General features: G+C 36.3%; 1 protein-coding gene across 1 annotated transcript in view; it reads right to left on the bottom strand.

Annotated features, from left to right (window-relative positions):
• Positions 1 to 1,499: 1,499 nt before the first annotated feature.
• The window catches only part of QRFPR (pyroglutamylated RFamide peptide receptor), a 71,045-nt gene continuing 47,278 nt past the window's right edge, over positions 1,500 to 25,266 (bottom strand). The window contains exons 3-6 of the mRNA XM_044681514.1: positions 9,024 to 9,085; positions 6,280 to 6,515; positions 5,213 to 5,310; positions 1,500 to 1,777 (exon numbers count right to left, since the gene is read on the bottom strand). Coding sequence (XP_044537449.1) covers positions 1,500 to 1,777; positions 5,213 to 5,310; positions 6,280 to 6,515; positions 9,024 to 9,085 — 674 coding nt within the window. The remainder of the gene's footprint in view (positions 1,778 to 5,212; positions 5,311 to 6,279; positions 6,516 to 9,023; positions 9,086 to 25,266) is intronic.

Genomic DNA, 25,266 nt, shown 5'->3' with positions numbered 1-25,266 from the left:
AAAGGAAGGAAGGAAGGAAGGAAGGAAGGAAGGAAGGAAGGAAGGAAGGAAGGAAGGAAGGAAGGAAGAGACAGAGAAAGAAAGAGAGAAAGAAATATAGATGGATAGATGGATAGATAGATGAATAAATAGATAGAAAGACAGAAATATGGATGATCAATGATAATGCGCATGCGTATGAATGTATATACATGTGTATATATGTATGCATCTATACCAGCACAGAAGCAGACCCTGATATAGTGCAATATAGACAGATAGCATACTCCTCAAACTGAGAACCAAACAATGCAACTAAAATTTATTTTTGTCTATCAAAAAAAATGTGATTATATTGGCTCCTGGAACATGCCAGATAGAATTTGTCTATGAGTCTGACTTTTCCAGCTACAACCAGAAAAATGCTCCCCTTACTCCTGGACTTCCTTAAGATCCTTCCTTTCCCCTTCCATTCATCCTAGACTCCTATATGCCGCCAAGGGATTAGCCTCTAAAAGGGAATAGCTAGAGCACAAGGCTTCTGAGCCCCATCAAAGATAGGGATCCCTCAATCAATTTGGGGAATGACAATGGTAGAAAGGGTATCTCAAGGTGCAGCTGAGGCTATGTGGGACCAAATTCTCCTGGCTTGGAAATGAGGATACTCTCTCAGAACAAAGCCTAAGATGCACCTGGAGGGTCTCTCCTGCCCACAACAGAAAATCAGCTGGATTTTTCTAAGGGGTAACGCTTCATCCCCCAACTTATACCAGATTAAGACAAGGACACCTGAGGTATATTCTAGAGTTGTCTACTCAGAAATATATGCTCTCAACATAGACAAGTACATATGGATCAAGTAAAATTTTCTTCATTTTTCATCATTTCTATCCCTCCCATCTTTTTCTAGTGTTACAATTAGCATAGTTTATTTGGATTAGAATTGACATGGATTAATTTAATTGGACATAGCTAATGATTTTACTAAAAATTACTTTGCAATCCTCTGTCTTTCACATCTGTTTTCAATAACTTTAAAACAAGAGTTTTTAATGGATAGCTATGCTTAATACCAGATATCTATGATTTTCTACCCCAATAATACTACGGCATTTTTCAACTAATCCAGTACCCATCTTTTAAAGAAATGGTTCCAGGTTTAAGAAACCCAACAAAATCAATTCTGCTTACATCACATGAAAATATGTATTTAGTGTTCTAAACAACTTTTGGAAACATTAGCTTTTTCAGATATATTCCTATTCCACCCTCAATGCTATAACAATCAAAATATTCACAGCCCCATTAAACACTTTACCTATATAACACTCAAAATTGACAAAAAGCTTTTGACCTCTCTTTCCTCCAAATGGAAATTATCCAAAATAATTTTGTATAATGCACAGAAGTGCCAAATGTGAATTGCAATTAATGTTCATTTCCAAATACAGAGTTTTCTGAAAGGTCAGAGTTAAGTAGGGTGAGAAGCTTTTGGAGCTTTCTATTAGCTTCTGGGACAATTAGCACAATTTGACTTCAATATTGCCATCACTGAAGGCTTCTCTCCTCACTTCCTCCACTGCACCCTTACGATGACTCAGCCTGCCCCGCCTCCTGGTTGGAGATAGGGATCCTTTGATGAAGCAAAAGCATATGGCAGAGAGGTAATTCTTTTTAAAGTTTTCATTCATGAAAGCATAAATGATAGGATTACAGATAGAATTGGAGAAGCCAATGATCTGCACAACAGCAAAAATCATCTTGATGGTGACATCATCATATTCCTTTTCAAAATTACCTGGAAAGAGAAGTAATCATTTTAGGATACATCTTTATCTGAGTAGGCTCATCAACAAAATGCCCCTGATCATTTTCTGAGCTTCACAAAAGATATTCTGATTTGATGTAACAGAGCATTAGTCCAAGTGGCAAAAGATAAAAATCTCACTATTGGGTGCTGCAACTCACAGGCTTTGTGAGCCCATATAGGTCTCTAGGCCACAGACTCCTCAGTCACAAAATGGAAAAACACATTTGTGAATTATTGTGAAGAAAACACTTTGTAAGCAGTAATATACTTCTTGAATGCAAGGTAAGAGCACCATAGTATTCCTCTTCTGGCTCCATCATTATCTCTGTAGAAGGAAACTGCCTTATTTTGTGAGGACTCAAGCTTCCCTAGCAGTTTTCTGCCCACTATATACCATGCTTCCTTCACTCTGATCAACTCCACTTCCTACTTATAGGTAATTTAGACTCGGCCAAGTTTGAAGTTTTGTTTTTATTTGTCATACTTGGTCCATTTTGAAACCTGTTCCACCACACCATACTTTCAAATTATTCATAGCAACCTATGAAGACACTTAACTAATGGGTGGGGAGAAACACTGATTAAATCACAAAACTTTGAAATTAAATATTAAAGTGGCTTAGAATTGAGGTGCAGAAAGGACACAGACTACCCATCTATTTCAATTTCCTTTTTTTTTACAGATTGGAAACTGAGATTGAGAAAAAGTAACTTCCGTATTCATATAGCTAGTAAATGTCAGAGTAGAACTCAAAACCAGGATTTGAGGCTCTAAATCCAGTATTCTTTCCACCAGACCATAAAGTATTGTGTAGACTTAATAGGAAGATTTTTTTATGGACTTTTTTAAAATTTATAAACCTTGTATAAAAATGTAACATGGGAGGCTGCAAATTTGTTTTCTCTTCCTGGCAAAGGGATATTAGAGAAGAGTTTGACATGCCTTCCCCTCACTTTCCCATTCCTCTATCATATATGTCAAGGAAAACAGATTCAGGTAATCTGAATAATTAATACTGTTACCTAAAGGGTCAAATGAGAGGGCAGCATTAAACTAAACACTTTCCTGAGATTCTCTAAGGCAGTGATAGTGAACCCATGAACACTGGTGCCAAAGATGGCATGCAGAGTGCTCTTTGTGGGTATTTGACAACCATCCCACCTCACACACCCCCACTTCCAGAGTTTGTCATTAGAAAGGCAGAGGAACTCAGGCAAAACTGCTCCCTTCCCCCTCTCCACCGTGCCTGATGACATTTTTTCATATCACATGCCCCTCTGCTCAGCAGCCCAATGGAAGCACTTTCTCCCTCCCCTATGTGGGGTAAGAGGGGACAGGGCATACTCAACATGTGGTGAGGGAGGGGCATGGCACATGGTCTCTGAGGGTGGGTAGGTACAGCACTTGGTCAAGGGAGTGGAGTGAGGGCGGGGCCCAGTACTCCATCTCTAAAAGGTTTGCCATCACTACTCTAGGGTTTCTGAATCTGACGTTCATGGATTATCTGTGGACAGATTTCAGGAGGTTCATCAACTTAGATAGGAAAACATTTGCAACTTTATTTTCACCAACCTCTAACTAAATATAGCATCTCCTTCAATTATGAATTTAAAAAAATATTCTGAAAAAAGTTCCATGGGCTTCACCAGATTGCCAAAGTGGTTCATGACACAAAATAATTAAAAGGTCTCATTATAGATGCAATATAGAAGGGGGTCCCAAATGCAGGTAGGAGATCCATTGTCCTGATATTGGGAAAGCAAGAGCATTAGAGTGAGCAGTCAACCCTGACCCAATATGATATTAGAGCTGGGACCACATGTAGAAGTACTGAGGGAGTCGAGTATTCCTAGCTACTGAGAAAGATCCATGAAGATATGATTTAGAAATTCTTTTGTAAGTCACAGAATTGAGAGTGGGATGGATGCAAAAAGCCAAGTATTTCTGCCAAGATAAGGCAATTCTGGAATATTTCCTATAGCTTGTAGACTACTTTCTGGGATCACCACAGAATGGGAATGGCAAAGAATGCCAATCTCATCTGCTGGAGAGAGGTCCTGGGAACTTGATCAGTAGCAGAACCACAGTAGGAAATGGGAATGAGTAATTCTTGCTCATTTCCCTCCATCTATGGCAGGGAAAGCAATATGCTATACTGTGAAATTGTCCAAAGGAATTGGGAAATGAGTGGAACACTGATGAAGGTCAACCATAAGAGTTTCTATAGGAGAATCATACTGAGGAGCATATAAGAGGCAATTCTTTTTGGGAGACTACCAAAGGCATGACTGAACATTACTCAGATTTCTTGGGAAGGGTCCTTATAGACAGGGGTCATCATATCCCATGAAGTCTGAGGAATCTCATTCACTTTTGTTGTTGTTGCTGAGTCATTTTCAGTTCTGATGGACTCTTTGTGACCCCATGACTTGCCATTTCCTTCTTCAGTTCATTTTTACAAATGAGGAAACTGAGGCAAACAGGGTGAAGGATCACATAGCTAGTAAGTATCTGAGGCCAATTTTGAACTCATGAAGATGACTCGTCTGATTCCAAACCCAGTGTTCTATCACATTGTGCCACCTTTTTTCCTCATTTGCTTTATTTAACCTATAAAGAAATGAGTCCATTCTTTGAGCCTCATTGAGTCAAATGATTACAAAGATGATTTTTCACAATAACTGTGGTGGTATGAGATTATGAGGTACCCTAATAAATGGAGAAAGGCAATAACCTAAAAGAAGTAAGAAATCCCTCAAATTCAATCCATACTCTTTATGCCATGTGAGATCCTTGGCCACAAGGGTTATATGACATCATTTGTCCCAAGTCTAGGCTTATAATCAATTCCAATTAGGTCAGCCTGAAGGCTCCAAGCTCTAAAGAGTATGCCTTTCTGATGTTCACTGGCATATTAATAGAACATTAGGTTGTAAGAGCAAAAACAAAAAAATGTGGAAGAAATAAAGTCTTGGGTTATAAGAAATAAAGTACAGAAGCCTTTGGCTGAAATCCAGGACACTGGAACATCCACCAGGTTCAAACCAGGACTTAAATTAGGACAATTTTCATCTCTTAGATCTCATAATGTGTACATTTTCTAAATTGGATGACTGACTTTGGAAGATATAATGCTCAATTAGTATGCCTGAAGAGTGTTGGGACCTTCAATAGTATCTGTGATGTTTCACGTCCTAGCTATAAGAATGTAGCTTAATTACCACCCAGGTCCCTTGGCCCAATAATCTAGTATTTCTCAAAGAATGGGGAAAGAATGAGTGTTAAATATTAAATGCTTTCTGCCTTGGTGATAGGACCAGTCTTTAATGACTATTTATTCTACATTATATTGTTGTTAATGTACTCATGATCAGAGGCAATGGAATGGCATCATTCTAAAACTAGAAATGAAAATGACATACTGTATTCTATCATCATGTGAGTTACATGGAAAGGAGCCCAGCACACAGTGAAGAGGGAAACCACCATCACCATCATGATGACAGCGCGCTTCTTCTTCCTAGGAGGAAAAGAGCAATCAGACTCAGAATAACTGCAAATCCATGCATCATTACAATTATTATTGTCATTTTCCTGGTTCTTTTGAAAATCAGAATATTTATCTGCTAGCTGGCCATGTGGGCCTAGAATTCTCACTCACCATTCCTCAAATGCTACTCAAGTCCTCACAGGAAGAATCAGTTTTGGTCTCAGTCAACAATCATATATCCATGTACTTGTACCAGGGCCACCGATAGACAAAATTATTGGGTAAACAATGTCCCACCCTACCCCCCCTCACCTTGATGGTTTAGAAACCAGCCTTTTGGATAATCCTATCCAGTGACCCCTCAGGAAACTTGGTGAACTAAGAATTAACTAGGAAAAGAGTAGGGTTACTGAGTGGGAAGTGATATGGAAGGTTGGGAGGGAGAGTGTAAACTGGATTAGAAGAGGGGCCTGTTAAAGGAATTCAGAAGGAATGGTTTTCATCTGGAGGAGTGACTATGGAGAACTGAAGACTAATAAAGAATGAAGATTCCACTGCAAAGTGACAAATAGTGTTGGTATATGTGGGCAAAAATATTCATCCTCAAATCCCTAAATCCCTAGGGTTGGGGCCTCGGGTTTGTCTTAGTAAAATTCAATTCAAAAACATTTATTCATTTTACAACAGTTCAATTAAATTGAAAGGCACCCCCAGAATAGTAGCTAGTGTGCTGTATTTGAGTCAGGAAAGAAAGATTCAAATCTTGCCTCTGACACTTCTGAGTTCTGTTACCCTGAACATGTCACTTAAACTTTCTGAGCCTCAGTTTCTACATCTATAAAATGGGATGGGGGGAGAAAATGTCACTTCATAGTTTCAATCATTGAATTCTCATAAGATAATATATGCTAAGAATCCTATCAACGTTAGTTTTTTTTAATAATTACCACGTTTATGCAAACATCTCTTAAATAGGAACAAAGCTGTTGATACACCTACCTGGTAATTTTTGACATTTCATTTCCATGAATAGTTTTAAGAACTGAAGCATCTCCCACTCTTTTCTTAATCCAGAGCTCATAGCCAATTTTACTGTAAAGGACAAGCATCACTATAAGAGGCAGCAGAAAGAGGATGATGAGGATAAATGTTGTGTAAATCCTCTGGTGGACAGGACTGCTCCATTCTTCCAGACAACAAATGTGTTCTTTTTCATATAAGAAATCATATTTAATCTATAAAAGAATAAAAGGAATCAGTATGCAGAATCCAAAAAAACATAAATCCAATTATTTGCTTTGAAATACCAAAGAAAATTGCTTCTATCTCCTACAATTTAATGGTTTTTAAAAATACTAATAAATTTCCCTTCTAATGATCAAAGTGATCAAAGAATGATGTTTTTTTCACTAAGGTACTTCCCACCACAACCAATCATGGTTTCATAGGATAATAGGTTCAGAGTTGGAAGAGATCATATAAGTTGTCAAGTTCAAAAGTATAGGTCATCAAGGTCAAAATGTTCATTGTACAGAGAAGGAAACTGAGACCCAGAAAAGATAGGTGACTTACCCAAGATATGCATACATAGCTATTGAGACTGAAGTGTGCTTTCTCTCCAAATTCATCACTTTTTCTACTATGTCATATAACTTCTCGATTTTTCTTTTCTATCAAGATTTATCTTGGCCTTGTAACTTTTAAATCACTTTGAGTCACACATCTATTCTTGAGCTCTGAGTAGAGAAAAAGTCAGAGTATGGGACTGTGCTTATCCAAGTGGATTTAGAATAGCTTGTGTATTCCCATTCCTGTAGCATCCTTCTTGCTACTTGTGTCAGGTCATGAATGATGAAGAGACTTTGCATCTCCAGTGGACGCTGAAGCCCTTTCAGGTTTGCAATAATTTCAAGGTCCAGTTATGTTAGGGTTTGAGAAGTAAATACACTTGTAACCTGGGTCAAGAAGGTGAGGCTGCCTCTCTGGGATGGTGATGTGGTATCATTGTTAGGACAATAAATATGCTCTTTCCACTATGCTTTTTCTGGCCTCAGTTTCCTTCTCTGCAATTGCAGGAGTTGGATCAGTGATTATCACACTTTTTTTTTGGCACACCAAGGGTTTAAGTTGTTTTTTAAAAACAGAGTGTGGGCCAATAGACTCATTGCCTAGACCTCGAGTATACCCAGACTTTTTTTTCTCCATTCCTACCTCTCTCATGGCTTCTTCAGGATTCACACAATCATCATGCCTCCATGAAAGAACTGGACTGTGACTTTCCTGACAACAAGGTAGGTAGAGGAGGAAGCAATGGGAATCTCAGATGAGGGACAGGAAATATAGAAGCTTTGGGATGCAGGGAAAAGTTTCTTAACACCTCTAGCAAAACTTGTGGCATCCTCTTTGAGGATCACTGCAATGAATTTCTGATGCCCCCCTTCTAGTTCTCAATCTTATGGTGGGCATTGATGCTATTCAACACTAGAGGCACTTCTTTCTTCAGCTATCCTGGCTAGTTCATAATTTCAAATGTCACCAAGTTACTTCTGGCTGATGGAAAGGGAGTAGTGGTGGGGACAGACAGTAAGTGAAAGTATATAATAGCTCCCACCTTCCTACCCAGCTCCAGGCAATGCACAGGACTCAGTAAAGTGGTCCCCAAAACCAGTCAAGTGACTCAGTTGAGTAGGTGGTTTTCTGCTATTAACAGGGCAGAAAGTCTGAGATTCACCTCTAATGGACAATCTTGACAGAATGAGGAGGCCACAATGAGTTTTTTTGTCTGGATAAAGAAAGAAGTTTTCTCTTCCTAATAGGGCAAGGTCCTTTAGTGGAAAAAATAATTCATTCCTTAGGGAGATAATTTGGAGTGGAAGTAAGTGCAACTCTGCTGGCCCTGATATGTTTTATCTGTAATAAAGAAAATAGAATTTTTGCCTTTAACACTCAGAGCAGCCAAAAAGTAAGGAGAAATGTGACTAGGAGTATGTGATGCAACAGAATAGATATAGGAGGTAGCTCTCTCTCAATTGCTCTGCTTTTGGGAATTAGCTCTCTATTCACCCAGGGAAAAGAGAAATAGAGAACAGCACAATCTTTCACATTCTCTGTTGGAGGTCCTCTAGTTATCAAATCTTATGACCTCAAAATGGAGCTAATCCTTGGAATGTCTATTTTAAAGGGTTACCATACTCAAAATTGTTTATAAGCCTTAAGATGTAATGAAATACAAGCTATTAATACTATGAAGCTATGGAGGATAGGATCCAGAATCTTACAGGGAAATTTCAAAGAAAAACAGCTAGAATATGGAGTCAATCAATTAGAATTTGTTTTAGAATTTTTAGTTGCAAAATATAAACAAGTCAGGAAAGGTCGCTAGAACATCGCAATAATAAATGGGCAAAAGAACTAGTTAAGAGAAACCGTTTTCCACTAGAGATATGGGGATAGCAATAGGGAATCAGCAAAAGCACTCTCAGAGAACAGAACTGGGTAAATACAGACTTTAGCATCTATTTTTTGACCAATAATTTCAAACCAAAAGAAATAGCAAAGCAGAACGAAACACTTGACAACCACAATTACGGAATGATTCCTTCCTATCTGAGCTTCCTGGCAGATTCCCAACAAAATATAAAAGAGCCTGAGCAATGTTTCAAAATATAGAGAATAGACAAGAGTTTCACAGCAAGAGAGAGAGTAAAAAGATTTCCAAAAGGGAGCAGCTTTGTATTGTATACCTCCAGTTGCTGTACGTGCCACATGGGAGATCCAACAATCACGGCGACCAGCCAAACAACACCTGAAAAACCATAAATTCATCAGTAACCACAACAACAATAAATACTAATAAAAACTGGCATTTATATAGCCCTTTGAGTTTAGTAAATCACATATATCAGTTATTTAATAATTACTTTTGACTATGAGCAAAAGAAGTAGAATATATTTGAGGTCACTACTCACTTTATACTTTGAAATTTAAACTATTGAAACCTATAAGTTATTAACTGAAAGTGTTCCAGTCAAAACATCCATGGAACACTCTGACCTCTCATAGACATACCTCAATCCTTTATCACATTTCCTCAAAAAACTAAAACACTTTCACCTCAAATTCCACGAAACATATGCTTTCTCTCTATTTTTGGTGTTCTCTTTCGACATTATCCACTTTCTATAAGTTTAGTGATAGTTGGATCACAAGATTTAGAGATAAAAAGTGTCTTCAAGAATCTCAGATTCAGTAATATTCACATATGTGGAAACTAAGATACATGGGAAAATGGCTCAAGTCAATAGGGGATATACAATTGAGATTTAGTTAGGTAGTACAGTGGATTAAGTGCCCAATCAGGAGTCAGAAAGATTCCATTTCCTGAATTCAAATCCAGCCTCAGACACTTGAAAGTTGTAGGAACCTGGGCAAGACACCATTTGCCCCAGTTTCTCCACTTTAAAATGAGCTAGAGAAGGAAATGGCAATCCATTCCAGTATCTTCACCAAGAAAACCTCAGAAGGGGTCATGAAGAGTTAGGCATAACGGAAAAACAACAACTCTTTGAACTACTCACCTTTTAGAGTAATTTGAGCTTCTTGAGAACTTTCAATTCAACAGTTTTTTTAAAGTGCCTACTACATCCCAGGCACTGAAGCCTGATGATGAGAGTATTAAATCAAAAACAAACTATTTCTGTCTTCAAGAAACTTACATTCTGTCAAGCATTCACCACAAATCAATGAGAATAAGTAGTGTGCTTATTATTATACCTATTTTACAGGTGTCAAAATTGAAATGCAGATAGATAAGTGACTTACCCAAAGTCAAGTAGTCAGATATCCAGATTCAAACCAAACCTTGTGGTTCTAAAGTCAGCATGCTTTTATGTGACACCTTTGTACCTCTTAGTGAATGGAGGGCATTTATTCAGTCATATGATGTGATAAGAAAAAAGAGAACCAGCACCATTTATGTCATCAACCGCCACTATTCAAGTTAATATATAATAATTGCTTTTATTATTATTGACACTCAATAGAATTCTAGCCAAAAAGCCATAGACTGAGAAAACTAAAAAAATCATAGAATTATAAGGGAAAAGACCTTAGAAATTACTTAGATCAACTCCACATTATAAAGAGGTGGAAATTGAGATCAAGAAGAGGTAGACAATACTAAATATGATAAATTTAACAAACATCCATTGGTTAAGTTGGCTAAACTTTTCATTTTCCAAAATCTCCTTTAATCTTCTTATAAGGGATGGCTGGCTGGAAATGGGAGAGATGGCTAAGTTGAGAAATGTAGATCATGTAAAAACAAAAGATTTCAGAAGAATTATTTTAATTTTTAAATTTTAAATTAATATTTTAATTTTTAAATGTTTAAAAATTATATCCAGAACCAGAAGTTTATTTTGTTGAATGCTCAAACATATATTCAGATAATTTTAAGAGAAGATTAAGTCATTAATATTCCATTTGATGGAAAAGAATGTTAACCAGAACTGCTTTTTATCATATTGCAACCTTTTCCTTGTTCTGAACTTCTATAAATGTTATATCTAATTGTCTTGCATGAGAGAAATTATCTGGGGGCATGGAATGGGGGACTATATTAGTTCAGATATTTCTTTCTCTGTATTAGAAATATTTTATTTAGAATAATGATACATTATTCTAGGAATAATAAATTAATAAAAATTGCCTCTGACTGACATGCCTAAAGCACAAAGTGTAATATTAATTTCTTTCTTTAAAATAGAAAACTCTGCTGTCATTCAAATACAAAGGAGCAAAAAGCACCTTGTCCCCAGAGAAATTACCTTCTGATGGGGAAGATAACATGGACATATATGGGTATATAAAATGCATAATAATAATAGCTATCATTTAGGTAGTCCTTAAAGGCCTTCAAAACTATATATTATCTCATTTGGTCTTCATGACACAACTCTGTAAGGTAAATAGTTCCACTTTCAAATGAGGAAATGGAGGCTAGAAGTTAAATGACTCGCCCAAGGTCACATAGCTCATGAGTACCTAAGGCAAGACTTTAACTTGGGTCTTCCTAATTCCAAGTTCTTCTCTGCTTGCTTTACCACTTACCTGCAAGACACAAAGATTGAGTTCATAAAGAAACTATCCAAGTATAATTTACTATTCTATTATTTAATATTCAGTGTTCTGAAGGCTATTATATAAGTTAAGTATATGATAACTTTTTGTAGAAGAATTAGAATATTGGATAAAAGATCATCTCTAGAATAGCTCCAGTAACATGTAGAACAAGAAGCATGTGAACCTTATTCTATGTCCACATGGTTTTCATTTCTGATTATCATAGGACCATTTATGATGATATCTAGGAAAGGTAGCTAATGGTACAAATATAGTGGATAGTGGATAGAGCATTGGACCTAGAGCCAGGAAGACTTGAGTTCAAATTCACTTATAGACTATGGGTTCCTGGGTAACCTTTTTGCTTCAGTTTCCCCATTTACAAAATAGTGATAATAACAGCACCTTCTTGAGCAGGGTCATTATAATGATCACATGAGATTATATTTATTAGTGCCTGGCACATATAAATTCTTACTCTATTTCTTTCCTTCTCTATATTCACAAGTTTGCCTCCACAACTTCTCTCCCTAAGGATCTCTGGTCAGTCACTTGCTCAATGACCAGAGAAGGACTGCCTCATCATCTCAGAATTAAGACTTTCAGTAGTCATACAGCCCTGGAAGTTTTTCAATGTGCTTCCTGGGATTGTCTTTATAAATATTCCCTTGAATATTCCCTTGATTGCAATTTCAAATTCAAGCCCAGCTACACTGTGAGCCCCTCTGGAGCATTTTGAGCCAATAATTATTAATCTTATCCAGTCTCACTATTTTCAAGTAGCACAGAGAAACTAGCATTCCAATCATCTCCCTTGAAATAACTACTGGCCATTCATTATGTTAATAGCATGCAAACTTTCTGTTGAATATTTGACCCAACTTTCTTTTTATGTTGATCTTCTTGTATATAGGGAACAATATATTCTCATAAACTTCTTCATGGGGTCCCACTTTTTCTAATTTCTTTGCTTCTAAAAACACTACAATATGTTACTATGTATGTATATATACATATGGCAAAACCAAATCCTTGATACCCTCCAAAGATCCCTATCAGAGAGAATTATGTACATAATATAGACCTCCTAATGCAAGAATGCATACCAAGGGTGGTAGTGACTTTATCTAATTTAATCTAATATGACTATTTGAATGAAATGAATATCCATTGATTTTTGGAAAATGTTCTTTATCCATTCTGTGACTATATTTTCTTAATGGGGAAATTGAGTACAATTGTTTAATGTTATTAGTAATATTTTGGATTTTTCTTCTAAAATTGTAGCTAAAAATCACATCATCTATAATTATAAAATTATAAGTGTATTATATTTTATATGTATGTGTTTTCATTGGTGTTCAATTATTTACTTTGTTCTTTAAACTTCTTTGACTCCTTAGATCATATTTTGTTTTTTTGCTTTCAATTACTAAATAAAGGTATCAAGATTTTCAAATATTCTTTTGTTTTGCACATTTCATCCGGTATTCTATAGGTGCTGCTGTGAAAGAAATTTCTTTTCTGTTAAATCATAGATGTGAAATGTGTCTTGTTTCATTCTAATCCTGAGCCTGACTCCATTCATTACATCAGTCAGATTCAGGTTGACGCAGAATCCTTGGCTTTACATATCAAAAGTAACTAGTTGAAGTGGGGGAAGGTCTCTGTGGACAAAGCAGAGCCTCTGGTGATCAGATGACTGGATGTAGCAGCCTAACTCTCTGTGGTCACAACAATTCTAGATACATTTAGTTGTGAGTTCTCAATGGGACAGAGAGGGGTCCCCTATTAGTCCTATGAAATTAGCCAAATGGATGTTGAAGGGAGTTAATATGGAGAATAAAGATATCATGATAATGATCATGTTGCTAGGCATTTCATAGGTGCTAAACATTTTACAACTTACCATTATATGTCTCCACCATTTCCTTACATGATTTATATCAATCATTACATCTGGGTTCCAGGATAACCCTACTGTAATTTCTGAGGCCAACTTCTTTGTTCTATATTTCCACCATAAACCTCTTTACTTCCCAAAGATATGTATGGTTGTGTGGATGTTCAATCACTTCAGAAATATCTGATTCTTTATAACTCCATTTAGGGTTTTCTTGGCAAAGGTGCTAGAGTGATTTGCTATTTCCTTCTCCAGCTCATTTTACAGATAAAGAAACAAAGGTAAATGGGGTTAAGTGACTTGCTTCGGGGAAGAGAGTTAGCAAGTGTCTGAGGCCAGATTTGAATTCTGCAAGACTTGTTTTCCTGATTTCAGGCCTAGCACTGTACCACCTGGCTGACTGAAATGTGTGTGATTCAGTCATTTGTCTCATTCTCCCTTATTGACATAGTGTAGTTTGAGTTTCTATGGCTGTTGCCCTAAAAGTGCCTTTGGATTTTATATTTGGATCCTTTAAAAAAAACCTTATTTTCAGTCTTAGAATCAAGACTATTTATTGGTTCTAAGAAGTGCCATAAGGGCTAGAACATGAGAGTTAAGTAACTTGCCCAGGGTCACATAGCTGGGAAATGACTGAGTTCAGATTTGAACCCAGGACATCCACTCTCTAGACCTTAGCTTCCCTCAACCTTCTATATTTGAATCTTAGTTATTTCACAGGTTACATCTAGAGGGAAGTCAGTTGAGGTTTCATATGACAAATCTAAGGTCATGTACCTGTTATCTGCCTTTATTGTTTGGTGAAGAAATAATGTCTGCTTATTCCAGAAGCATGTATGTTCCTTTTTTAGCCTTTGTTTCATCTCCTCTGAAACTATCATTCCCTTTCTTCTTTTAAGCATGGAGGTGTTCATCTATTTTTTAGCTCCCTTAGGACAGTAAGGCCAATCTTTGGTTAATATTCTATGGATTTTTGTTAGGTTTGTTAGGTTTCTTTCTAGATGTTTCATTTTTGTAATTCAAATGGTGTACATTGCCTTGCATCATTGACATTGGGACTGCATAGGAATTAAATCCTCTAAGTATCTTCTTCCCATTAGCTTTGGTTTCAGAGTCCTAGCAAGTCTGTTACTGCATACCATCATCACTTTGTCTTTGATATATTAATAGTTTTTATGTTTTGTACATGTTGCCTTTTTCAAGTGGTTCAAAGTTACCTCTGAACTGAATCTTGAAGCCTTTGGTCTCTACCCTTCCTTGTGTGAAGATGCAATTAACTCTTCCCTGCCCTTTTTTAGATTTAATCACCAAAAGCATATATCCTTAAGTATGGGGAGATCTGTGACCCATGTGTGTGAAAGTGGATGATGTATCAAAATTGACTGACTGGCCCCTGGACAGTTCTAAGCAAAGCTTTTGCTGTAATTGGTCCACATAAAGTGGAAGGAAGGCACAGGATATTACAAAGAGAAATGGTCTTTAAAGTGGTAAGAACTTCCTGTGAGAAGGTCTTTCACCTTCAGCTTGACCTTGGAGGAGCTCCAGCTTAGAACCTCAAACTGCTTTCCCTTAGAAATACCAGAATGTAAGGGCTAGGAATGTAAGGGGTAAAAATAAAAGGGTTCAACTAAATTTATAAGAGTATGGTTTTGCAAGGAATTATTACTCAATTCTAAATAACTTTTTATGGTAGTTTATTTACAAAAGGAGAAAGAGTAAAAGTAAGAAAATCAGAGAGAGTAGATATTTACTCCAGCCTGGTCTGAACCAGCAAAAGGGGCTCAGAGGTAAATTAAACAAGGGTTTGAGCCACAAGGCCTCCTCCAAGACAAGGGGCCTCTCCAGAATCTAGTACCTCCAGAACAAGTCAGGGAAAGGAAGTCAGTGTTTTTCACTAACCCACGTGGTAGTTCTAATAGAAAGCAGTCCTCAGCCAGAGCTCCTGCAGGGTGAAGTTGAAGATGAAAGACCTTCTCACAGGAGGTTCTTGCCACTTTTAAAGACCATTTCTTTTCATCATTTCCTGTGCCTTCCTTCCACTTTATGTGGACCAAGTATAACTAAAGCTTTGCTTAGGACTGCCCAGGCAGCAGTCAGTCAATTCTAATTTGTCACCCACTTTTACACACATGGGTCACAGACCTCCCCATACTTAATGATAAATGGGGTGTATATGCTTTTGGTGATTAAATCTAAAAATGGGCGGGGAAGAGTTAATCTCATCTTCACAATCCCCTCTGTGATCATTTGGGAGACTAGTCTCCCCAATTGATCATATAAAATAATCATCTTGTACCCCTAAAAATCTTCTAACTACAGGTGTATACAATATTGCTCCTTCTAAAAGGAAACTATGATAGTTAGAGATAAAAGGGAAATAGGAAAGAGAGGAAGCAAAACCAATGTTTTGCTAGGCGCATTGACAAAAAGCCAACCAGGGGTGGTCCCCTTTGGCATAAGAGTGTACATTCAAAATAAATGTTTTCAACCCCCTTCAGTTCAATCAACTGCACTCCAAAGTTCATTCTGGATCTCCTTGATGCAGTGTAGGTTTCTGCAGGCATATTTCTCCAAAGAGTTAATTCTCTGGATTCAAGGAGTTAGCAAGCTTCTTTCCCTGAAGTTTTTCTCAAACAAAATTTTTAAATCTTGGATTTTTATGAAAATATATACTCTTGATATACACTAAGAATTTTATACTTATTGGATATGAATGACTTTTGGATAATATTGGAGAAAGGTTGCAAAAGATGGAGTTGTTCAATTCGTTCCCCTCCACGGTACCTAGTGGATACAGATAGCTCACTGCCACCTACATTCATCAAGTGATTAATAAAATGTTTTAGTTTGTTTTCTGTAATATAGAAGTTATACTTAGTTCTATTTGGGAGAGTAATGAATCCAAGCATAGGCAGAATCATGTAGCCATAAATTGTCTCCTTAAAAATAGTACCAAGGTCCCCTATGGCAGAAAAAGCTAGATCATCTGTGAGTAAAGAAAGGGCTATACAATTGTTTCAGTCATGTCTGACTCTTCATGACCCCATTTGGGGTTTTCTTGACATCTTTCAGAGATACTGAAGTGGTTTGCCATTCTTCTCCAGCTCATCTTACAGATGAGAAAACTGAGGGAAATGAGGTTAAATGACTTTCCCAGCGTCACACAGCTAATAAGAGTCTGAAGCCAGACTTGACCTCAGGAAAAAGAATCTTCCTGACTCTAAATATGGGGCACTTTTATAATCTCACTAGCTATTCAAAAGAAAGGACTCAATCTCCTCAATTGATAGGATGTCATGCCTGTGTGAGGAGGCCAAAGAAAGATGTTTCTAAATCAGTTTTTTCCAAGAAAGTACTATGTCCTTCTAGAGAATAAATGTTAGAAAATTGGGCCAGCAAGGTAAAAGAATCACCATGGAATCAAATAGGAACCAGAAAACATAATTGGAATTGCATGTGGTTGAAAGGATATCCAGTCTGGGCTCACATGGCAAACATGTTTTGGAAAATTGGAGAGAGGATTGGTGGGGCTACAGTAGGCATAGAATTGTTTTGTTGGGGTGACTCCTCATTATAAAGCCAAAGAGATTGACTTTGAAGGTCATGCTAACACAAGTAAAGAGATGACTATGAAGGGAGCAGGAAAAACTGAGATTAGACCAGACTAAAGGCACAATGGCTTGATACATAGCCCAGAAATTAGAAGGCATTTAGTTGATATTAATCTTTACCAGCCTCCATCAAAGTTCTAAAAATTAATGGGCACAGAATTTAGGATGGAGTGTGAGTTCAATGTCACCAAAGGGCACTCTCCCTGGGATAACTTGGCATCATCTAACTCTAAAGTATCATGTTATTTTTGCCCTAAAGACCATGAAGAGAGTAACAGATTTGAAGGTGCACATTTCTAGAGAATCTGTATGTGGGTTTTTATTTTTTTACCACAAGAGAGAATCACAAACAAATTATTCTCTGTGAGAATTTAAAAAAATGTTAAACCAAGAGATTGGAGGTCACAATACTCTGATTCATCATCACTTGCTCATTCTAAGAATTAAATTTATGTCCAGTATTTCAAGTATTATATTTTAAGTTTATTATCTAACAAAATAGAACCATGTGACTAAGTTTTTCTACTTGCTCAAAAATCCTGCTCCACCAAAGCTCCACCATAACAGGAAGACAAGAGAGCGAGAGACAGAACTCCACAGAATTTATATCCTGTCTATGTTAGCACATAATGACAGGAAGAGTGTGGGCTGCTGGGAATCAGTTTTTTTTAGGGTAACAGATTCTAATTACACAACATTATGCACAAAAAAATCAGATGCAGAATTTTCTTGTTAAAACTGTGGCCTGAAAGGCATAGAAGTGATGAACAGCCCTGAAAGGGGAATAAAGAGGCCATATGTACAAGAAGATGAATTCCAAAGAATCAGCATCAAGAAATGAGAATGAAAAATAAATAAAAATAAAATATAGAGCTGTTCAGTTGTCCTGAACAGAAAAAGAGTAAAAGCCATCTTATCATCAATTAGACTATGGCAATTTGATAAGATGTGATACGCAAACACTTATGGAGATCAAAAAATTTAATACACAGAGCTCTTTGCGACCCTTAAAGAACTATATAAATGGTGGCTTCATTATTATTACTACTACTACCGACTTCCTGACATTGAAATATAGAGAACTATTTTCTGTTATAAATGGTGACTAAATAGCCATAAATTTCAAGTGCACTTTTGAAAAAATTATTCTTTGATTCAGAGGAAGATGACATCCAAAGAACTACTTTTGAGAAACAAATAATGGTTTGAGGCCTGAGTTTGTTATTAGGAACTGAATAAAGGTAATGGTTTTGCTGAAATTTTTTGGAATTTTTCAGAGAATATTACAGAGACTTGATAACCAGATAAGTGATGATCATTAATGAAGCCCTAACTAGGTGCCATCCCAGTGCTGCTCTTGTTGTTTGTCCTTTGTTTTCAAAAGGGATCCAGGATATCATGGGGTGATAGCTTAACTTCCTCGTGAATTAGATTCAAGTAAGGCAAAATTGCACAAAGTCATCAGTCTCAATCTCTCAAAGTCCAGTGGCAAGACAAAAGTCAAGATGACTGGAAATGGTCCAGGATACAGTGGATAAATGTTGATGTCTGATAAAATTCTAAGTATTCTATAGTGCCTGCTTTAGCCACCTTCATGGCCACTGAAACAAAATGATCTCATTTGCCATTTCTGTTGGGGGAAGTCTTCATATGCCAAGGAGAGCCACTGCCCCCTAACTCACTGATAAGTCTAAAGCAAGTTGGTTACTTTCAACCATCCGTTGAAATGCTTATATACAATGTGGCTGTTGTACATACTACAACTTCTTGAAGCTACAGGTAAGAGTTGTATGAGAGGTGGTCATCAAAGGTGGATGAGCGGCTCAGCAAGTCCTCCCACCAGAGTTGCTAGACCTCCCTGAACACCAAAAATAGATAGGAAAGTGTAATTGAAAGACATTTTAGCTGAAGAAGAAATTACAAAGTGAAGTAAGGCAAAGAACTGCATTTAAAAAGTCAAGATTTTCATATTTTACATACAAAAAGTTAGTTTATTACTGAAATAAACCCATCAAAAGAACCACTTTAAAAGGATTAAAAGGACATGACTACATTGAAATAGCAACTGAAGATTATTGAAACCTAGCTTGCTTCTCAGAGAGCTCCTGAGTAGGGAAAAAGCATTCCTTCAAATAAAGAAGACACTGCATTTTTAAAAAATAATATTGCTGGGACAGAGGACACAGAATTCAGACAAGATGGAGAGGGTTGAACACAAAGGACATGCCTCTAATACCTAAAGCCTCATCTACAGAGGAGTTCCCTGAGATAAAGAAAACAACCACAGCTCAGAAAAATTGGCAGCAAGCTCATTCCATCAACCAATTTACATACAGATGTAGAAAAATAAGTAAATTACAAAAAAATATCAAAACTCTAAACTGGCTAAATTATGATGTTGCAGAAAGGGCTACTCAGTCAACTAGCTAGATTTAATTCATTGTTAAATTACATATAATGTTTTTTCATACTTTTTATGTATATATGCAGTGTTAATGAATACACATTGTTTTTATCTTTATTATGGTTACTAATACTGTTGTTTATTTTCTCATTTGATACAGTCTATTAAATGATGCTATTAATTGTATTCCTATTATATAAAATATTATTTGAAATTGGTATACCCCCAAATAATTTTCAGGACTGAAATTATTTAGCCATGGAGAAAAATTAGCACCAAACTACAATGGCCTTTACAATACTGGTCTTGTTCTTTATCTTTCAGAGTCAATGAGATCTTGAAAGGGATTGAGTGTTCTTTTGAAGGAACAATTATAATGGAAGAGAAGAAGATGGAGGGGAAAAGGATGAAAGGGACTTGTTTCCTGACAAGCTGGGTTTACCCCTTATCTTGTGATGAAACATGAAGGCATTTCTTGAAAAAAATGAAACCAGCACTTGGGGAGATGGCTAAGATGACTTTAGTCTGTCTCATATTATATATAATAATTTATGTCTTTATTCTAGCTTTACTGTCTCAAAATTGCACCAAGACTTTTGGAATACCATACACACATACATGCATTATACATTTATATAAACATGTATATGTACATATATGCATATACATACATGTATATGAACAAATATATGTATGCATTTGGGAGGGAGGAAGAGATGGCGAGAGAGAGGGAGACAGATAGACAAGGAGAGAGAAATGGTTGTGGGAAAAGTAATTTTCAGTTTATTTAATTTTTGTTGTTCAGTCTTTCAGTTGTGTCCAACTCTTCATGATACCATAAAACATAACTATCCTTGGGGTTTTCTTGGCAAGGATACTTGAGTTGTATGCCATTTCCTTCTCTAGTGCATCCAATATATTCTTTTTGTCATGCAGTCGGGAGCTAAATGACTTGTCCAGGGTCATGCAGCTAGAAAGTGATGGAGGCCAGATTTGAAGTCAGGCCTTCCTGACTCAAGGTCCAGCCCTCTATCCCCTGAACCACTTACCTGCCTCTTAACTATTAAACTATAAAATAAATAGCATTCAATAAGCTATACTAGGATCTCAAAGCTAATGTTTCATGAGAAGGATGTTGCAATTCTAGTGATTCGTTTTTAAATGTCAGAATAAACACTTGGGTTACTTAAGAACATGGAATGAGAATGAATAAGGAAAATGAGACAATAGCAGGCAGAGAGAGGGCTATTATGCCTTGGCTACATATGGGGAATGGCCAATCTCAAACCTCATTATATGTTTGCAGCAGATGAGTAAATCGTATGTGTGAAAGGCTTTGAGATCATTAAGAAAGATAATGAAAATGTGATATCCATAATATATTAGTAATATATTTTAAGAATTTAATACTATTTTTATTATCTTGTGAATTTCCTCCACACCTAAACTTTCCACATCCATGCTCTACTGTTTTCTGAGGCTAATGATGTGGGAGAGATGTTAATTCTTAACAGCAACAGCTCTTTGAATTCTTCAGAGGGCAGGTGGAAAACAAATATTAAAATAAAGTGAACCTGCTCAATTGTTTCCTTATTTATTTTTCCTCTGCTTTGGTGTTTCTGTAAAAGGCATCTGTTAACATATCTGTAGAGATTCTTTTTCATTCCATGGTCTAACACTGTTTACTTATTCTCAGAATAAAAGTTTAACCTCTGCAATCATGTGGGGGATTAGGAGAATTTGCTCTCTTTGAAAATTGGGAAAATTGATTAGGAAAATCTCTCATTTGGAATGCGGACAAGCATAACTCACCAGGTATCTACTGAGAAAATTAAATGCACATTAGTGAAGCAAAAATCTTCCCAGTTTTGTTGTGCTGAGCTTACAGACATTTGTTCAAGTTTCTCATTTATTGCCAAATCCCTGTCCATCATTCTTCCTAGGCAGAACAAAAATAATTGTAGAAAAGTTGAAGTTCATGAAAGCATGAAAGGCAAAGGATATGGAATGTATCTTGTTGGTCTCTTTATTTATCTTTCTGGCACCATTCTGAGATGCCTAGAACCCATATGTTTCCAAATAGCTTCTTCATTAATTTCTCTCTAAAGTTTTAACCAGAAAGCTTTCTTAGGCTGTGCCACCACTCCAACATTTTCTGAAAGTTGTTTGCCCATCCCCAAATAGGTCATTAGAATTGATTCTGGGCTGTCTCTTTTCCTTCATGGCTTAACCAACTTATAATCATAATTCCTCAATCAAAAGAACCTACCGATGCTAATGTAACCAAGGTAGGAACTAGACTAGTAATTTCATTTATAAGGGAAATCCCAGCAGAGGAAATTCCCTCTACCAGTGCAAGTCAGTCAGCACCTCCTCTGAAAACCACAGTTTAAAAGAGTTACTTAGATCACAGAGGTTAAGTGACTTTCTCTGGGACACAGAGCCAGTATACATCAGATGCAGCAGTTGAACCCAGGTCTTACTGGCTCTGAAAATGTCCACTCAGCAAGCATTTAGAGCACTGAATGAAATAACCTTTTTCATCTTTCTTGGTAACAGGTTTTACTTGTGTGGCATAATGGAGAAAGTGCTGAATTCCATTCCAAATATCTGCATTCAACTTTAAGCTCTCATACCTTTGCAACCCCAGGCCACTCATAACAGTTTTTGAGATTAAACATCTTATGATCCAATCACTTCATTTTACCAATGAGAAACCTGAGCTTCAGAGAGGTCAAGTGACCTCCTCATATTAACAGAGGTAATAAGTGGCTCAGCTGTATTTTGAATCTAGATCACCTAACAAAGTCTAGTGCTCTTCCCAGGGAAAGATCACCTGTTTTGAGTTAGGAAACCTCAGTTGAAAGGAAATCTCCAAAACTTAATAACTAGTGTAGACCAAAGAAAGTCACAAAGAATCTTTGTGAGAGTCTTTGATTATACTATCAATAAAACATGGACAAACAAGTATCATCTGCAATGGGAAAATGTTAGAAGCCTTCCCAATAAGATCAGGGGAGAAGCAAAGTTGCCCACTGTCACCATTATTATTTAATATTGTGCTAGAAACATTAGCAGTAGCAATTAGAGAGGAAAAAGAAATTGAAGGGTTTAAAGTAGGCAATGAGGAGACTAAACTATCACTTTTTGGAGATGATATGATAGTCTACTTAAAGAACCCCAGAAAATCAACTAAAAGACTAGTGGAAATAATTAAGAATTTTTGTAAAGTTTCAGGGTACAAAATAAACCCATATAAATCATGAGCTTTTCTATATATTTCCAACAAAACTCAGCAACAGGAGTTAGAAAAAAAACTATTTCAAATCACTCTAGACAATATAAAATCTTTAGGAATCTATCTACCACAACAAACACAGGAATTATATGATCACAACTATAAAACACCTGTCACACAATTAAAAATGGATCTAAATAATTGGAAAAACATTAAGTGTTCATGGGTAGGACAACTTAATATAATAAAAATGATAATCCTACCCAAATTTATTTACTTATTCAGTACCATTCCTATCAAACTACCAAGAAATTATTATAGAATTAGAAAAATTTATAACAAAAGTTCATTTGGAAGAACAAAAGATCAAGAATATTACGGAAAATAATGAAAAAAATAATGTGCAGGACAGGGGCTAGCAGTACCAGATCCTAAACTGTACTATAAAGCAATGGCCATCAAAAAAATATGGTACAGGCTAAGAGACAGAAGGGTAGATCAATGGAATTGACTAGGGGTAAAAGACCTCAGCAAATTAGTTTTTGATAAAGACAAAGATCCCAGCTTTTGAGACAAGAACTCACTATTTGACCAAAACTGATGGGAAAATTGGAAAACAGTATGGGAGAGATTATGTTTAGATCAACATCTCACACCCCATACCAAAATAAATTCAAAATGGGTGAATGACTTAAATATAGGGAATGAAATCATGAATAAATTAGGTGAACATAGAATAGAATACCTGTCAGATCTATAGGAAAGGGAGGAATCTAAGACAAAGCAAGAGATAGAGAGCATTACAAAATGTAATGTGAATGGTTTCGATTACATTAAATCAAAAAGGTTTGGTACCAACAAAACCAATGTTACCAAAAGAAGGAAAGCAACAAACTGGGGAAAATCTTTATTAAAAAACTCTCTGACAAAGGTTTAATTTCCCAAATATATAAGAAACTAAGTCAAATTTACAAAAAAATTAAGCCATTCCCCTGTTGGCAAATAGTAAAGGGATATGAATAGGCAGTTCTCAGATGAAGTAATCAAAAATATCAATAATCATATGAAAAAAGTGTTCTAAATCCCTCTTGATTATAGAAATGAAGATTAAAAACCACTCTGAGGTACCAACTTACACCTAGAAGATTGGCCAATATGGCAGCAAAGGAAAATGACAAATGTAGGAGGGAATGTGGCAAAATTGGGACACTAATACACTGATAGAAGAGTTATGAATTAATCCAACCATTCTGGAGGGCAATTTGGAATTATGGCCAAAGGGCTTTAAAATATTGCTTGTCCTTTGATCCAGCCATATCACTACTGGGTTTATACCCCAAAAAGATAATAAGGAAAAAGACTTGTACACAAATATTTATAGTCATGCTCTTTGTGGTGGCAAAAAATTGGAAAATGAAAGGCTGTCCATCAACTGGGGAATGGCTGAAAAATTGTGGTACCTGATAGTGATGGAATATTATTGTGCTGAAAGTAATAAAGAACTGGAGGAATTCCATGTGAACTGGAAAGACCCCCAGGAATTGATGCAGAGGGAAAGGAGCAGAACCAGAAGAACGTTATATACAGAGATTGATACACTTTGGCACAATCAAATGTAATGGACTTCTCTACTAGTAGCAAAGAAATGATCCGGGACAAAACAGAGCAACTTATGAGAAAGAATGCTATCCACATCCAGAGAAAGAACTGTGGGAGTAGAAATAAAGAAGAAAAACATATGATCGATCATGTTTGGTGTTAAAAGATCATTCTATTGCAAATATGTAAATAGGTTTTGAACAATAATACATGTATAACCCAGTAGAATTTCTTTCAGCTCTGGGAGGGGAAAGGGAAGAGGAGTGGGAAAACTTATGAATCATGTAACCATGGAAAAATAATCTAAATAAATGAATATAGCAAAGAAAATCAGACTGTCTCACAGAACTGTTGAGAATCAAGTGCTTTGTAAATGTTTGAGCCTTATTGCAATGTATATTGGGATGGCCAAAACTGTCACGCCCAACAGACATGAAAGACATTGTTGTGCCAGTGCTGAAGGGTTTATAGCAAAGCAAGCTTGAGAGGACCTGCCTGAGATTTGGTTTTGCCTGCATAGCTTTAGAGAACCATAATCATTTCTCCACTAGGATTACATTTTAGAAGAGGGATTTGTGAAAGATCATTATTATATTATTTCTATGTCATCTGGGAGGAAATTAAAGCAGCTAGATAACAAAATACATAGACTGATGGACTTGAAATCAAGAAGAACTGAATTTGAAAACTATCAGATATTTACTAGCCGTGTGATCCTGGGCAAAACACTTATCCTCTCTGAGACAGAATTTCTTCATCTGCAATGAAAATACCTTCTTCACAAAATTGTTTTGACCTTTAAGTGAGATAATGTATATAAACCTTTGTGAAGACCTTAAGGTGTTATATAATTACTGTTTATTATTATCATTGTTACAACTATTATCATTATTATTGATTACTATACTAGCTAATCCTGAAATATCATTGAAAAAATATAACTCACATTTATATAACACATTCAGATTTACAAAGTTCTTTCCTTGAGATCCAAAGGAACCTAGAAAGCAACATATGAGATCAGGAAACTTTAGACTGTGGTCAGAAAAGGTTACTCTACCAGCTATTCTGCTTCATTGTCTAGGGTCTAGGGTCTTCTGAATGAAT

The sequence above is a fragment of the Gracilinanus agilis genome, chromosome 6 (assembly GCF_016433145.1).
Source record: "Gracilinanus agilis isolate LMUSP501 chromosome 6, AgileGrace, whole genome shotgun sequence".
Classification (NCBI taxonomy): Eukaryota; Metazoa; Chordata; class Mammalia; order Didelphimorphia; family Didelphidae; genus Gracilinanus; species Gracilinanus agilis.
The sequence above is the reverse complement of the archived record's forward strand: the minus strand, read 5'-3'. Positions and strand labels throughout refer to the sequence as shown.